Here is a 17,370-nt window from a genome sequence, read left to right on the forward strand (position 1 = left end):
GTTGCTTCCATGTATATATATTTTGTGCAACTTATGAAATGGTTTTATGTTATTGCAGAAGCAGTTTAACGAGCTGCTACCGTTGCAGAAACGTTTGGGAGCTAATGTTAGCTTGATCGATGCAAGTTTAGTCAATAAGGTCCTTGAATTTTCCTTTTCAAACTTTCATATTTCTATGTATTTATATGTATGCCTACATATATATCATGCTGCGCATTCATGTATCATTTTTTATGACTGGCCAAAGATGGATCTTTATTCACACAACAAAAGAAGCAGCTCCTTAGCAAGAAGCTAAAAGTAGTACAAACAGACAAGCACAGAAACGAACCAGAAAACAGAAACAAATGCCTTGTGAGAATTGGGCTTAGGGGATCGAACGTGGGTGGCTGGGAAAACAAAACGTACCACTCTACCATTTAATTTGATTTTACTCTAATAACTTGAATCCGTTAACTTTAAAAAAAATCTAGGTACATACTTTTGTTTTTTTGTTAATATCCTATGTAAGTTTTATTAAGAGCAAAGTTATATTCAAAACCAAGTTTTATTGTAATATATACAGAATACTGATACTTACGGTGCAAGAATTGGCCGAACATCAGTACCGATATTCATGTTTACAAATTTTGTTTCAATCTGACAATCTGGTATTGGTATTCATTTTTACGGTTTTTGGTTTCGAAATGAGTTGTTTCGGTATTTTTGTACTACTAGTATAATGGGTATGGTATTCACTGTTCAGTTAGCGTTTTTACTACTTTTGGTTTTGGTACTGCCAGTACGTAATAAACCTTTTTTGTTAACATATTGAAAAAGTAATACCGATAACTGCTACCATATCACCATATCAAACCAATACCAACGGCAACATTCACTTTTGTGGTTTTGGATCGACGTAAAAGACGTTTCGGTATCTTTTGGGCATGTCAAAATTTGTGTAATTAATTATTAAACCTAATACAATAGTAAATAAACTTTTTTTTTTATTTTGTAATAAATGTGTTTCTTCTCCTGCATCGCGCGGGTAATTTCCACTAGTTAGTGTTCATAAAACCAACTAAACTCAATCAATTGCTTAACATTCTAAAAAAAAGACATGTTTTGTTATCGATTTATTACAAAAAAAGGTCAATTCGACATACACGACCACAATACATTTTAAGTTGACTACGATTGGGGACCTAATAATTTACTCACAATGAAAAGACTTTTGATCCATTGCAATCTTGTTAGAAGGAAAACACTTTATCACCTTACAGATCTGAGATCTCATGAAATAAGCGAGACGAGTGATACAAACTCCAATGTGACCCTGCCTTTAGACCTAGTGTTTATAACAAAATGTTCAGGATATTTCCTCAATAACATAAGCAGCCCGAACCATGGTTTGCCCTTGGCTTCAGGAACCGAATGATCCTCAGAAGTTAGATATCTCCTAACGCGACCATGATGCCACACGCTGCCATATTGTTCCACCAACTGCATCCAGTAAACCACAAAAAGCTTGTCATTAGTAAAAAAAAAAAAAAAAAAATCACAATGATCTTGCAGCATAAACATCGATTTGGTGGGTTGTGTTACATCCCGCCTTTAATTTATTTATTCCTGTATAATATAAATGAGACCAACAATGAAAGTGTCAAAAGCCCAAAACGAGTAACAGAACTTTATTTTTACTTCTCTTTGCAACAAAACAGCTAGTCACTTGAACCTCCACATTCTGTCATATTTGTTAAAACAATAGGATTTTTATAACTTGTTTTGAAACTTAAAGCAAACAATGCAAACCTTATTCGTGAATCATGACATTGTTTGAATCGTGTGTCATACCACCGTCACTTTGCATGACATAACTACCCCTGTCATACCACCGACCAGGCCCATATATAAAAACAACCCATTTTAACCTATGCCCGTTTTGACCCGTTATTCAACCCGCCCAACTTGCCACCTCAAGAAACATGTGGGACCAAAGATCAGAAGAAAAGATGGCTCTAACCTCAGCATGAAGTTTCTCCATCGGCATCCATTCACTGGGCCCACAAAGATCTGATAACACGGTAGCTACAGATGATACTACATCTTTCTCTTCTAACTGCAACAGCTGAAGATTGTCAGACTCTCGGTCAACTCTTGACCTTCCCTCAGACTTCTTATCTACAAAAACAACAGAAAAAGTCATTTCATTTAACATATTAATGAAATGTTATACAACTACAGTAATAATACAGTTTTGGTAATCATATGTAATACCTTATTTAGTTATATAGGGTAAGGTTATTGTAAAAAAGACCAAAAGTGTGAGAAAGGTAAGAAAGAATCTCAGCCATTAGATCTAAATTAATTGAAAAGGGTAAACAAGTAATTTTATCATTAATTCAATTAATTAAAAACTTCCCATAACCACCACCTTAATTATAGGAAGTATATAACATCATTCAGCAAGTATATAACACCATTCAGCAAGTATATAACACCATTCAGCATTCAGCAAGTATATAACACCATTCAGTAAGTATATAACACCATTCAGCAAGTATATAACACCATTCAGCAAGTATATAACACCATTCATTGACTAAACATCTTATCGAAACATATTTTTTTCTCTATATAAGTATAGCAATATGGTACTCATATTAAAGATAAAAAAACGCTCGTTATTATGGTGTAATTTTTTTTAAAGTTACGTATAAAAAGTTATTGACGTTTAAAAAAGACGGGGGGAAGTTACATGTGCATTACCTAATTTCTAGTGGATTTAAAGACTAGATTGCCCCTAGATATTTCAAATCAGTCCAAATTAATGAAAATATTTTACAATTTGGTCCCTATTGATCTCAACCATTAGATCAAAAGATCTAATGGCTGAGATTCTTTCTTATCTTTCTCACACTTTAGGCCTTTTTTACAGGATCCTCTACCTAGTTATATATCTAAAAGATTCAAACTAAATGGATAGCAAAAATTGCACAACCAACTTGACAATGGCATGTTTTGACCCGCACGAAAATTTTACCCATTTTGACTCATAACACAATTCAGTCATTTTGTGACCTCTACATTTTCATGTGCATTACAATTGCACTGTGGTATGCGCCAGATTATATTACTGGGCTAAGGCAAGGGTAAACAATACACGAATATATGTGTGTGTATAGATATTTATATCTATTAATCACTTGAGAACGTTAAGAGTTATTTCAAAAATGATAAATTGTATACAACAATATTAAAGAAATATATAAAAGGGAGTAAAGGATGAAAGGCTAAGAGACTCTGAGCAGATGAGTTGTGGAATCACATGCCGGCAGAAAGGAGATATATATTGAAAATTAAAATAAATTGTAAAACTAATGACTGGAGAATAATGGAGCAATTCGTATGTACTAAACTGACGGATACGAAGACGCATATGATGATTCAAATCATACGCATTCATAGTTGCAACACAAGCATGACTCATTGTACATTAAATGTGTAAAACACACTTAGAGAACCCTAAATACAATTCCACCAATACCACACACACTTTTATATACAAGTTGTTACTTGTTAGAAAGAATGAGGAAATCCATAAAGCTGTCTCATCAAGTTTTTAATGAACAAAGTAATTCAAATAGAGAAATTTCCTTGTGCAATGCTGAAATCAGCACAAATACGCATAGTTGTTAATAGCGAATAGCGACAAATAGCAACCGCTATTTTATAAATAGCGATACACTAGAAAAAGAATTTTGAAATTTTTTAAATGTATATTATATCAAAATACCTCGGCATATATGCTATTTTACATGTATATTTAACAAAAAACCTATAAATCCAGCTATTTTATAGCTATATCTAATTGCTATTTACATAAAAAAAAAAAAAAAAACTAACTGTGATAGCGACACTTGGTCGCCTCGCTACATAGCGCGCTATAGCCGCTATTGACAACTATGCAAATACATACTTCAAAAATGGGGAAGAACTTGAGTGCTTGATCAGATATACCTCAAACTTTGCTTCAATTTTAGCAAAACTCACTAAATATTGGCCACTATCAAATTCGATGGGTGTAATCCCATAACCATTTACCAACACATTATTTAGAAACCCCTACAGGAATTACGAAATTAACTGTTTTTTCCCATTCAAAACATAGTTATACACTTTCTACGTGTTCAATGGGCTGCAATTATCAATACACCTTCCCTATTTGGCTTCAGGGATATATTTCAGAAACAGACGCTAAGTTTCCTTCATTCTGAATTTCTGATACAAGAAAAACAACTTTTCTAAAGGAAGCAAAAAAAGAAGATAAACAAATTTGATAGACATTTATGGATGCCAAAAGGTGTGTACCCAGCAGCTATTCAAGATCATAATGCAGTAATAAACAGTAGAGCATTTAACTATGCATGTTATTCGAACAAAACAAGAAACTTTAAAGACGAAATAAACATCAGTTTAGAGTTATATTCCATTTTCCTCCTTTTTAAAGCATTAACAACTCAATCATTCATACTACGTATTTTTCACGGAGAATTTTGTGACTCTGCCCACTAGCTTTAAGTGACCAGCTTCTGTTTGCTAAAATTAGTAAAGACAGCTCATATTATTGCAGTTTTACATGCTTCAAAATACTGCAATTTTACGCGTTCCTACCATAGGTGTTAAAAGCCATCGCCTCTTGCGCCTAGGCCTATTTTCCAGTCGAGGCAATTGCGCTTTAATTCTCCAGGTGATGGTTTGGGCGTAGATTTCAACGAGATTCCTAGAAGTCCGATATTTTCCGGCCAAATTCTCTAAATTCCGGCAAAATTCTAGCTAGGTTTCTACTTTTATCCAAGGCAAACTACTTTTCTACACCAATACACTAAATATTTTAGAACTTTTGGTACAAAATATATGATATCAAACCTTATATAATAGCTTTTGTTTATTTTATTTGAAAAATATTATTATTTTTCTAATACATAATATATTTTTCATTTTTTTTCATCGTGCGCTTTTCTTTTCTCAGGCCCTCGCTTATTTTGTGCCTTGCGCCTAGGCCCAGGCAAGGCCTATGCGCCTTGAGTGCGCCTAGCACCTTTAATAACTATGGTTCCTACAAATCTTTATGCAACCATTATTTAAGCCTCTGCCAGACATGCTAATTGCATAATCAATATCTCTATAAAACAACACATTATTCAATCTAATTGCCGTAATAATCATCTGATATACGCAATTGTTACTCCATTGGCATTCCACAAAAACAAGATTCTACCGACTACCGCAACGTTATTAAGCAATAACTGATACTAATTATATCAAGCTCAGATTTGCTTCATTTTTATCTTATATAAACAAACTTGCAACAATCACAGAACAAAAGTATACCATATAAACATTATTTCTTGTAAGTTGTAACCCGAATTCACCGACAGGCGCCAACACTCTCAGTATCATCAAGTATTGTCACATTGTATACATATAAAAAACATAAAAAAAAAAAAAACATATAACCACTAACCGGAAAGCGATTTCCCACCCGAACCAGAGGCGGCAGCATACACATCTCCACCACCCATCCTCACCTTCTTCCCACCACCAACAGCATCATCATCATCATCCTCATACTCATCTTCAAAATCACCACCAAGCCTACCCCTTCCACTCTTCTTGACCCTAATCGGAGACTGATAATTAACCATAACATTAACACTACTAGGGTTTGAGGAAAAATGCTGACGTGGAGGGGCAATTGGGGCAGATAAAATGCTTCTAACAGGAAGTAAAAAGTAAAACTCCTTATCGCCGATCTGAAGGAGATCTTGAGAGTCGAGTTTGACAGGAGGGGTGCCGGGGAGATGGAGGACGCCTTCAACGGAACAGCCGTTTTTGCCGAGGACTTCAAGGGCGAAACGGCGTCGTTGGAAGTCGTAGAAGATGCGGGCGTGGTGGCGGGAGATGTTCATGCCGCCGCCTAAGGAGGAGAGGTCGACGTCGACGGTGGATTTCTTGGAGTTGCGGCCGAGGATGATGGAGTAGGTTTGCATGTAGTATTCGAAGTCTTCGCCTTGGAGCTTTGCGAATCCTGCTTCTACATCGCTGCTGCTGCTTCCCATGTTGTTCTAGGGTTCTTTCTAAAGTGGATGGATGTATGTGCTCATTCACGACTGGTGGATGCAATTTTGTTTTATTTATTTATATAACCTTAAAGATAAAGGTCGGTGCACAGCCAAAATTACTATTTTGTCCTTTGTTTCATCCTTTACAAAAATGCTAGATCCGACGTCCAATATTTGTTCACCACCTCCCTCACCGTGTTAAAGCCTCTCAAAACTCTAGGTGAATATGTACGATCTGATACCACGATCGACGGTCAAAATCAGCGAACCAAATAGGGTAAATCCACAAGAATGATGTGATCCGCGCACACCTGCTATACGTTTGCAGTGCTCGCAGGTAACAACAGTTCCGAAGGAGTTTAGGGAGTCACGGTGGTTGTAATCCGGCGGCGGTATGACGGGGTTAGGTTTTCCAGGCCCGATCTGTTGTGTTGTCTGTAGATCGATCTCATGCAATAACATTTGAACAGAATCCGGTGCTCTCAAGTTGTTGCGTGACTCTGGTGGTTTAGGGTTTTCAGGACCGCTACAACTATGACCATAATTCTGGTGATCTCAGCAGCTCCCTGCTTTGTATTTTGGCGATCTATTGGAAACTCGATGCTGTTGCCATGACTCCGGAAGCAGCAACACCGGTGTTTGTTACTCTCTCAATGAGGATGTATCAGAGATTGGGGTTTGAATCGGTAAATTTTACTTATTTTTTCCGTTTTAGGTTCTAATAACCTAATCCAATCATCAATTTGATTCGTATAAATGTATGTATCATATGTTGTAGTCATTGATGATTATTTGAATTTTGATCGAGCATAGTTCAATCAGTATTCAACGGTCATACTATTGCTTTAGACCTGTAGTATCGTTACACTTAAATATTATGTTGCTGCTAAGACCGTGGGGTATGGTGGGGCGGGGGTTTGGGGCATGGATTGACACGTGGACTTCGAGGGCACTGCTGGTCAGTTGCATGTTGGGTTGGTATGGCGGGGCGTGGCTAGCCCGTGTGGGTTGGCCACGCGTTATAATTTTTTTTTCAACTATTATAAAAATACATACAAAATTAAAAAAAAAAAGCCTAGCCACCTATAGCCTAGCCAACCCAGCCACGGAAGACCGCTAGGCCCGCCCAACGCCCGGGCTGAAACCCCCGCCCAAGGGGCCACGCCGAAACCCAAGCCCACCCGGGGTGGTGACTTGGGCGTTTGTACCCAACCCACGCCCCATACCCCATAGTCTAACTTGCTATATCTTAAAATAGTTGATGTCGCAAAGTTAACTTTTTTTTGTTAATGGTAAACACAACAGAAACTTCAACTTTTGTTGTTTATAAGATTAGCTATTCATATCCTAAGAACACATGATGCACCAAATCACCAATTGCAGGAAACTGTTACCATGTATGCTTTTTATCCGAATATAACTATGAGGTATGAGTTTAATCCACCCATACAATTACGATAGGTTGAGACATGGGTAGGGCGGGGTGCGTAATGAGTCAAGACGGCTCATTATTCGAATACAGGTCAGGCCAAATCATGTTGAGGTGGAACATTTTTTTCAAAATATTTTCTCAATTTTGTAATCTATATTTTGTCATCTGAGCTCTATGGTTTCAGTAATCGCTTTTATAAATTTTGTATTAAAATAACAGGATCTTGGAGAAGGATGTGTGAAACAAGTTACACTTTCGGTGATTCTTCACCTATTTGGCCCGTTTTGTCTTCAGCTAATTCTGCATATTCCCTGTTTTGGTTTATCAGATGCCAAAATCCAAAGGGATTTTATCGTATGGTTATGCATTTGGCTGCGAGGATTGCGGGTACGCTTATTAGAACTTAAAAGTTTCAAAAAGCTGCAAACATGTTAATACAGAATTAGTATGTCCCTATGTGATTTAGGCAGAGAAGAAAGTCAAAATAACTTTCATATATCAAAGTCAAAGTGTACGTCTATATATATGTAATATGTGTGTTCTTGATGAAAACACCTACTGGGTGGAATCCCATACTTTTGCTCTTTGTATGATTTTTCTACTACTCATAGAAAACACATATGTCATTAATTTTTATTATTGTTTTTTTTTTCCAATTTGCAACTTCTATGACTTTGGATCACCCAAGATGGCTTATTGTTATGGCTAACATGTTTTCCATCCTTCATGTAATTGGTGGCTATCAGGTATGACTAACAATTATGTGTGTCTTTTATATTTTTTTCCTTAATTTCGCATTACATCATTTGTTGGCAAGACTTTGATGTCATTTTTAGTTGTAGCAAAATGGATGACTTAGGTAATGTGTTTAGACCAAGGTCGGTGCACAGCCAAAATTACTATTTTGTCCTTTGTTTCATCCTCCACATAAATTACAAGAATGCCATGGAGAGAGAATGTGGGTGTTGACTAATTATGTGTTATGAAGAAGAACTCTAATCTATGTTCATGCTTCCCAAAGTTGTCAGCACCGACTGTCGCAACCACGTCACGACAAAAACACAAAAAAAATCTCTGGGTGTTGCCTAGGCGTGATGTTCAATTTAATCACTCTATTTTGCTTCTCTCATTTTCATCTTCACTATTTTCAACCGGCGAGGTGACTCCCTTTTGGTTTCGGAAGAAGTTGTAACATAATGTTCGGTCGGGACAATGACGGGTGGTGACACTGCCACATCAGGTGTGCTTTTGGCTTTCGAGTCAGTAGGTTTAAGACAGTTCTCCGGGCGGGTAAATAGGCCTACCGGCAACCTTGGTTAAGTATGAAAACTCTCAGTTATCCTTTTCTGTTTGCATGTTTGATAAACTTCGTAGGTGACCGAGATTTGTTTGTTGGCGGCCTGAATAGCATCGACGAAATTGTAATATTCCCCCTTTGTCTAAAATTACATTACAAGATTGCCACTCGATTCAACCCTTTTTAATGTTTTTTTTTTCAGAGACCCATATCTAGGGATTGACGACGTTTTCCGGCGGTGGTAGTTGTGTGGGTTATCGGCGGTATTGGCAGAGTGGTTTCCGACAATAGTGGTAGGGAGAGGGTGAGATGAGAGAGAGAGAAGAGTCGGGAATTCCTAAGATGTGACGGCGGCTGTTTGGTGGTTGCGGTCAGGTGGTGGTGACATTTTTGTGATGGAGTTGCACAGCTGGAATGTTTTCCCGCCGCCAAAACCGGCCACCACTGGTGGTCCGTCCCCCACTCCTCTGTCTCTTACTCTCCTCGAATGTTTTTTTGAAGAATGGCTGAGGAAGGGTTGGTTTGATGTGAGGATGGTTGTAAGTTTTGAAGTTGAACCATGGTTTAGAACATGGTTTTGGCATGTTCTAAGAATTGGTTTTTAAACTTAGTTTTGACATGTTTTTAGAACGGTATTTAAACCGTTTTATGAAATAATACTCAAAATTATTATTTTCTCGGTTGAATAACACATATGCAAAGTTTTGGTATTTGAATTTACTTTTTATCTTTAAACTATTTCGTTTTTCGATATATATATTTTCATTCAATATTTAATTATGAATAGATTTCACTAATTTATGCAAATAGCATACATGCATACGTGTAAGCAATGTGTATGATATGTATATTTTTAGCTTACAACTATAAATATTTTGATATACAAAACATATCCACCACTCATAAATTGATATTACATATTAAACAATATAACTATTTACTTTATTTCATATACAAGATTGTGAGTATAAAGTCTCAGCTAAAGTATCTTCAACAATGCTTACTAGGTAATTGTCGGGTTTGAAAATATTAGAGTTGTAAGATAAAAATATACAGAGTATGAGAGGTATAGACACACCCGCCAAACCTGTTTACTTATTTGATCATATTATTATTGTGTGACAAGTATGAGGTAGACGAGCATCAAGAACCTGAATCGATCAAACATATACATAAATAGGGCTGTAAACGGACCGAACGTTCAGCGAACAGTTCGTGAACCGTTCGGCGGGAAGTTCGTTTATGTTCGTTCGTTTAATAAACGAACGAACATAAACAAGAAATTTCGTTCGATTAGTTAAATGAACGAACATGAACAGAGGTCTCGTTCGTTCGATTGTGTTCGTGAACGTTCGGTAAGGTGTTCGTGAACGTGTTCATGAACATTCGTTGATTTACGTTCGTATGTTTGTGTTTTAATTGAAGATCTTTGTACTTTCTTATATTTTATTTGTACTTAAACTTGTATTTATTTTATTACCCTAACAATTAAACTAGGAAACCCACTTTCACCTTGTCTATGCATAATTTCCCTTTCATTTATCATTATTTACATCGACGAGTACGATCGACCTCCGTTCCACAATAAGGGATTCAAGTTCGAGTGCTATTCTCTGGGCCATCTATCTTTATCCTTCGTCGCGTTCGCCAAATTTATTTGTGTTCGCTTGTGTTCGTGAACCGTTCGCGAACACGCTCATTTCCTTAATGAACGAACACGAACATAAAATCTCGTTCGGTAAGTGTTCATAAACCGTTCGTGGACACATTTATTTCCTTAACGAACGAACACGAACAAGGCCTTGTTCGTGTTCGTTCGGTTCGTTTACAGCCCTATACATAAATATATACAGACACATGTAATTAGGACGACAAACAAAACTTGGATTGTTAACATACACATTTGATTCTATTGTGATTGAGTGAACTGTCATAACGACCAAGGGTTAGATAAGTAAGCATAACCCAAAAGAATTTGGACAAATAGACATAAACTGTACACAAGAACGATTATAAGACTTTTGAACATATAATTTTTTTTTTTTTTTTTTGCTTAGAAACGAATCAGGTCAAATATTTAATGGTACAAATTCAAGTTACTTTAAGTTTTGACGCCGCCGCAACGCGCGGCGGATCAAAATACTAGTTTATACAAATATGAAAGTAAAAGGAGGTCAAGTGTAAATACTATTAGAAGTGTGTGGGTTAGCTTATTTTAGAGGGTTTTGTGTGTTGAGAAGTCAGAATTTATAACTTTTCACTCATGACTTATTCTTCTAAAGACTCAAGTTCACAATTTCAGTATTACACCAAAACTACCCCTAGTCTCTCTCTCTCAGACTGAATCTCTCACGACCTTCTCTCGGATCATCCTTCTGACCTTCTCTCGTTCATCTCCGGCGTATCATCCTTCTGACCTTCTCTCGTTCATCTTCAGCATATCCTAAAGTTCAGCCGGCAGCCAGCGTCCCCATCTGTCCCGATTCTGTTGTCGTCGGCAGACAGCGTCTCCATTTGTCCCGATTCTATTATCTACCTCAATGTAAGTGTTTTGTGTTTCTATTGTTCATCATTTCATGGTTATAATAACATATTTAAGTGTTTATATGTAAGAACAGATTCCACTTTTAATAACAAATTTAAGTGTTTCATGGATGGTTATAAGAACAGGTTTAAGTGTTTCTATGTAAGAACAAATTTAACTTTTAAAAACAAATTTTAGTGTACAGGTTTAACTTTTAAGTGTTTGTTTGTTTGTTTCTTTTTGTGACATGTTATATGTATTTCTATGTAAGAACATATTTAAGTGTTTGTTTATTTTTGTAACAGAGATTTAAGTGTTTATGTATAACAATGAACCATCCTTCTATTTGTTTATGTAAGAACAAGTTTTATGACAGGTTTGGTTTTGCAGCTGTTGCGGGTTCAAAATTGGAGGTCTTTGAAGTTAGTTTGCATTTTAGATGTTCTTAAACATTAAACATTTGGATGACATTTTATGTTTAATTTTGTTGGCTTTTTTATGTTCGTATTTTGTTAAATTGTCAAGTGTGTGTGAGACATATAAGTTGGTGAATTTTGGTGAATGAATGGTTGTGTAGGAATGCTAAATAAAACTGAGCAAAAACGAACCGAACCGAGCGGCTTGGTTCTAAACCGAACCGAGTTCGAGCATAAGATTTCCGCTCGATTTCCTAAATCCGAACCGAGCGGCTCGGTTTCAAACCAAACTGAGCGGCTCGGTTTCAAACCAAACCGAGCACGAGCGTACCTATGTTCGGTTCGGTTCGGTTCAGCTCATGAACACCCCTAGTTATAATTTTGTAATGACAGTTATATGATATCGATGATTTAGTGCAATTGTGTTTTATGTTTTTCATATTTTAATTTGTTGTGTTCACGTATTATTAAGAGCTTTGCATTTCATTAGGGGTGGTCGTGGATAAACCCATGTGAACTAAAGAGGCCAGATTCACGGACATTCCCCCTTACAAAGACGTCTTCCATCCCTCCACTCTTGTCCTCACACTCACATATTATAACCTTTCTCTCGTCTCTGCAGGTTCGTCCCCACATACTTCTACCATGAAAACTAGTGCCCTCACATGTTTCCTCTACTTGGACAACACCAAAGCAACTACCACTCATGAACCATTATATCGGCCTTGCAGGTTCGTCCCCACATACTTTTAGAATGAATACAAGCGTCTTTACATCTTTCATGTACGGATCTACCTTGACAATGTCTAATCGATAGACCCTCATGGACCCTTTACTCGTATTTGCAAACGATTTTTTTCAATGTATAATTGTCAATACTTTTTTACATTAATTGTTTATACCTCCTAAACTATAATGAGTGACAAAATGAAACCATCAGTTAACATGTTAATAAAGGATTATATTAAAGTAGTGTTTGATATGCAGGAATAAGAGGTGGAATGGAATGAATAATTACGAGAGAAAGAAGAAAAAGGGCGTTTTGTTGTTCAATGGAATGGAATCATCCATTCTGTCACACCCCGGCCGCGTATAACATGCAACCGCGGCGGAAACGCCAGGGAGTGTTGGGACAGAATTAATTGTTTCATAACCATGGAAATTAATGTTACATTTTATTTATAAACAAGAGTGTTATATTGTCTTAAACAGGAAAACAAAGAGTTCAAAACATAATTAAACTAGTCTATCTTCATTTTTATTCTCTAAGGCACAGGTCCACCCTAGTGTCATGTTCATCATCCTATGGAAAGTTCCTGAAAACACATGTGAAAGTAGGTACGTCAGCATAAAAATGCCTGTGAGATACATAGGTTTTGTGAAAATGGGATTCATGACTTAAGTTTTAAGAAAATGTTTAATAACAGTCAGTCATGAACCTTGTAAATTGTTTTGCCTTATAAATCTTTTGGAAAACGATAAAATCAGATGGTATGTATAGATAAATGTAAGGTTAAACGAATAACCAAGTAAACTGAGTTGAATATGATAAGTTGTTTGTAAAGCAATGTCTTGTAAAAAGTATGTTATTTGTATAAAACGTAATATGTCTAAACTGAAATGATTTAGATAACGCTACGATATGTAATATTATACAAACATTTATATATAGGAAGTACCAGCGGCGTATCCACCATGATTGTATCATATTACATACGCCACGTTACTCAAACCATTTACTCGAACCAACCACCATGTAATTTGTTCATGTATAAACCAATTGTCAAGTGTTATTGTGTAAACCATATCGAAATGTCTATGTTCAATGTAAACCACCAAGTATGTATATCAATGTCAAAATGTTTATGTTTAATGTAGATCATGTAATGTGTACCCAAAATATATCTTGTATGGTAAGTGAGATGTATCAACTAAACCATATGTAAAATGCACAAAACAAGGTATTGAAGTAAAACATGGTTTAAATCAATGTTATGTTTTGTGGAACAATGCATGCTATACTGATACAAACATTTATGCGGTATTGTGAAAATGCATACATCCAAGCCTTGAGACTGTGGCGATAAACCCTTAAACAAATTAAAGGTTTATCTAAGTTATGTATATCGAATTCGGTCATTCCTTCCAATCCAAACAAACCCAGGATTTCAGGAATGGGAGTTGTCAATTCCTATGGTACCACTACCTACTAACGAATGGCGTGATCAATGTTAATGAATGTATTGTTCCATGTTAAACAAACCAAATGTCATACCAAAATGTAGGCATGTGATGAATAATTGTACTAAGTACGCACACAATGGGCATACATAGCATAAAAGTCATGTGAATCAATGTACTAGCATGCTCAGTTAACATACATAGCAGAAATGTAATGTAAAACAATGTACTAAGTACGCACACAATAGGCATACATAGCATGAAGTGTAATGTAAAACAATGTACTAAGTACGCACACAATGGGCATACATAGCATGAAATGTAATGTAAAACAATGTACTAAGTACGCACACAATGGGCATACACAGCATGAAATGTAATGAAATCATGTACTATAATGTACTAACGAACATAGCAGGTATACGATGTGAAAACATGGAAAGCATGAAAGTAACAAGTAGGCACATGTGTTTCACCCCAAAACAGTTTGGAAAACAGTAAAAGGGGGTTCAATGTACTCACCTGAGATTGCTTTGTAGTTCTTGTATAATAACCAAATAATGCTAGAGATCACAGAATATCAAACGACACCTAATAGGTAGCTATGTTAATATACCGGACCTAAATCGGAAGGATCGGATAGTATGCGGGTTCGTAAACCAAACGAGTATGGAGACTCGTGTAATATGGTTTAACAAAACCTACATACTAAAATGAAACCTAACCTAAGTGCTTACGATCCATTACGACCCGTTTAGGTAGCTTATGCTACCTTAACGCGTCGTTCGTGTAGAACGCGTTTGGAACGCCTAACATCGTGACCACAAGGTATAACTGTAACAACTCTCATTAAATTTTAAATAATTAGGATAATAATTAGCTATTAAGAAAACCCTAATTGAGACACCCAAGTAATTCTGCACTAACCCTAGAATTTCCAGAACAATCAGAATCAGGATCAGGGGCCCTAAAACTCAGGGGGGGCAAAACCCTAATAACGATTATCTTCATAACTCATTATAAAATTCGAAATTTATAAAACCATCGACACAGCAAGCCTACCTGCACGAAGGGCTACCCTATGAAAATAGGGTGGTCACTCGCGTAGCGCGACGGCTAAGGGGGTACCCCTCGCGCTACGCGACGGTGTCAAAAATTCAGTATAAATAGCAGGGGTTGGGACTTGAATTTTGGCACTTGAACGCCGAAAATCGGAGTTACATAGGCCGAGTTATAAGCAAAACAGTCCACACACACACACTATTATCGAGGTACTGCCGCAAAACAGGGTAATTAGTCGATCACTATTACGATTCAGTTTCCGGGATCAATATACCCAAAGAATATCTAAGTGCCGCCACATTGGGCTATGCTTTATCTTTGTCGATAATTCGATAATGAGCCGAAGCATTGTACTTTGTCGTTGTCGATAATTCGATATACGAGTTGAAGTACTATACTTTATCGTTTGTCATTTTGATAAATGAGCCGAAGTATTGCACTTGGACATTCATTGTCACAATTGATCTCGGAGAATTATCATAATCGTTGTATTGATCACTAATCCTGTTTTGTGTGCTTTGTTATGAAATTAGGTTAACAGGGATTAAATCTAAATTCTATCAACACTAAATCTGCAATGTGAGTTATTCTCTTTTTATAAATTCTTTTATCACAGTTTGTGATTAATTTACAATACTCCAAATTCATTTTCCAAGATTATAATACCAGTGATTAAGTTGATGTAATCACCAAATTGCAGCCAGTATGTGGGGTATTGTGCACAATATTACAGTTTAAATCATTTTAGGTGGGCGTACCTAATTTAATTGATTTACGTCATTCATTGGGGCAGCCAATGGTGATATGACCACTGTCACAGATTCGGTCGAGTGACAAATACTGTGGGTAATTGGTTGATATCAGAAACATGCGTAAAAGATCTTAACACTGTGAATAATCTTAAAATGTGTCGTTTTCAGTAACTAGAATAATTCACTCAGTATTTCCCCGCTGACAAAATCTTTTCCAAACATGTTTCAGGTGATCTGCTGTAATTCAGGAAAAAATGCAGGGGAAGCATTTCAAGCTTAAGATAGTGGCTCGATATAAAAATAAAGAAATGTGTTTTATTACTAAAAACTTATATTGTAAATTACCCGGGGTTTTAACCCGAATTGTAAAATAAAAATAATCGGGAAAAATTTTAACTTAGCCGATCCTGTGAAATAAATTTTCCGCTGCTAAACTCACAATAAACAGATTACCGCAGACTTTCTGTTCCGCGGGTCCTGAAACGGGTCAAACCGGGTCAGGGACCGTGACAGAAATAAGGTGGTATCAGAGCCACTAAGTTAAGCTAATTAAGTATTTAAATGATACTTAATTTTTCCTGATTACTATATGTGATTATGTGTTTATATGCTTTTAACTGATTATTTGTTAGTTACAGTATGGATAAACAGAAGTTGCAAGATATCTATCTTAAATTAAATAGATCAAGTTACGAGGAGGGTAGTTCTTCTAAAACTAAAATTTCAAAGCTCCCTACAATTCCTGAGGAAGGAATATTTGTGCAAAAAGCAAATTACGAAAATCTGCTTTCTCCTAGAAAAAGGAGTATGATTATTAAGAAAAGTAAGGAGCAAATCAAGGAAAGGAAAATTAAAAAGGAAAACCTGGAATTACTTAAGAAATCCCCTTGGGAGGATAAACTTGATGAAAAATGGGCTAATTTATATATGTTAGCTACTGTAGCAGAAAATGCTAATCCTTAAAAAGCATCTTGAATACAGTACTAGTAATTCTCAGTAAGTAGATAAATAAAACTGGGTATTTCCTGTATTTTGTACAAATAAGTATGCAATAAAACTTCTGTGTTTATTTGGTAAACTTTGTTTCAAAAATTTTAACTTGATATTTTGTGCATTTTGCATATATGCTACACAGCATGAACGAGATCTCTGAAGCTTTTCAGAACCTCAATCTGTACCCAGTAAATATTGAAGTTTCTCATGAATTTACGGGATACGTTGCTGATATGGATGAACCTGTAGAACTCCCTACTCCACCAGTACCCAAACGAAAAAGAAGGCCAAAGAAAAATTATGTATGGGGAAGCCGGATACGTAAGAGAAGGACAGTTACAAAAACCCCTAAAACTAGTAAACCCTTAGACAAAGGAAAAGCAATTATAATTCAGGAAAACCCTAATCCACAAGAACAGGAAACTGAAGTTAATGAGGTTAGGCAAATGGAGGAGCAGTTTGAACAGTACTCTCAGGAAATAGCAATAGAAATAGGAAAAGATTCTAACCCAACTCAGGTAGAAGTCGGAGAGAGTTCTAATCAAACCAGGAGAATTACTTTTCAGGATCAAATAGATACCTTACTAGAAAAATGTGAAACTATGCAAC

At 36.3% G+C, this 17,370-nt stretch overlaps 1 protein-coding gene and 1 long non-coding RNA gene across 7 annotated transcripts; one reads left to right on the forward strand and one right to left on the reverse strand.

Annotated features, from left to right (window-relative positions):
- Nucleotides 1-1,061: 1,061 nt before the first annotated feature.
- Nucleotides 1,062-6,164, reverse strand: LOC110936518 (FHA domain-containing protein FHA2). The gene is made up of 3 exons (XM_022178928.2): nt 5,507-6,164; nt 2,003-2,160; nt 1,062-1,482 (listed from the first exon to the last, which is right to left on the reverse strand). Exons 1-3 carry the CDS (start codon nt 6,099-6,101, stop codon nt 1,273-1,275), a joined length of 963 nt encoding a protein of 320 aa, XP_022034620.1. The 5' UTR covers nt 6,102-6,164; the 3' UTR covers nt 1,062-1,272.
- Nucleotides 6,165-6,246: 82 nt separating this feature from the next.
- On the forward strand, nt 6,247-9,543 carry LOC110936519. Of its 6 annotated transcripts, XR_004891392.1 has the most exons (4): nt 6,247-7,647; nt 7,756-8,282; nt 8,373-8,957; nt 9,036-9,543. It is a non-coding gene; the product is annotated as an uncharacterized LOC110936519 (long non-coding RNA). The 6 variants fall into 6 exon arrangements; XR_004891388.1 differs by having other exon boundaries at nt 7,756-8,957; XR_004891390.1 differs by having other exon boundaries at nt 8,373-9,543.
- The last annotated feature ends 7,827 nt before the right edge of the window (nt 9,544-17,370 follow it).

The sequence above is a fragment of the Helianthus annuus genome, chromosome 4 (assembly GCF_002127325.2).
Source record: "Helianthus annuus cultivar XRQ/B chromosome 4, HanXRQr2.0-SUNRISE, whole genome shotgun sequence".
Classification (NCBI taxonomy): domain Eukaryota; kingdom Viridiplantae; phylum Streptophyta; class Magnoliopsida; order Asterales; family Asteraceae; genus Helianthus; species Helianthus annuus.

What these genes read in the sequence shown, in the direction of transcription:
- LOC110936518 (XM_022178928.2), bottom strand. Translation starts at nt 6,101, where the DNA reads ATGGGAAGCAGCAGCAGCGATGTAGAAGCAGGATTCGCAAAGCTCCAA. An exon ending in GGGTGGGAAATCGCTTTCCG is followed by an intron (nt 2,161 to 5,506) that starts GTTAGTGGTTAT and finishes TTGTTTTTGTAG; the next exon opens with ATAAGAAGTCTGAGGGAAGG. An exon ending in TGGAGAAACTTCATGCTGAG is followed by an intron (nt 1,483 to 2,002) that starts GTTAGAGCCATC and finishes TACTGGATGCAG; the next exon opens with TTGGTGGAACAATATGGCAG.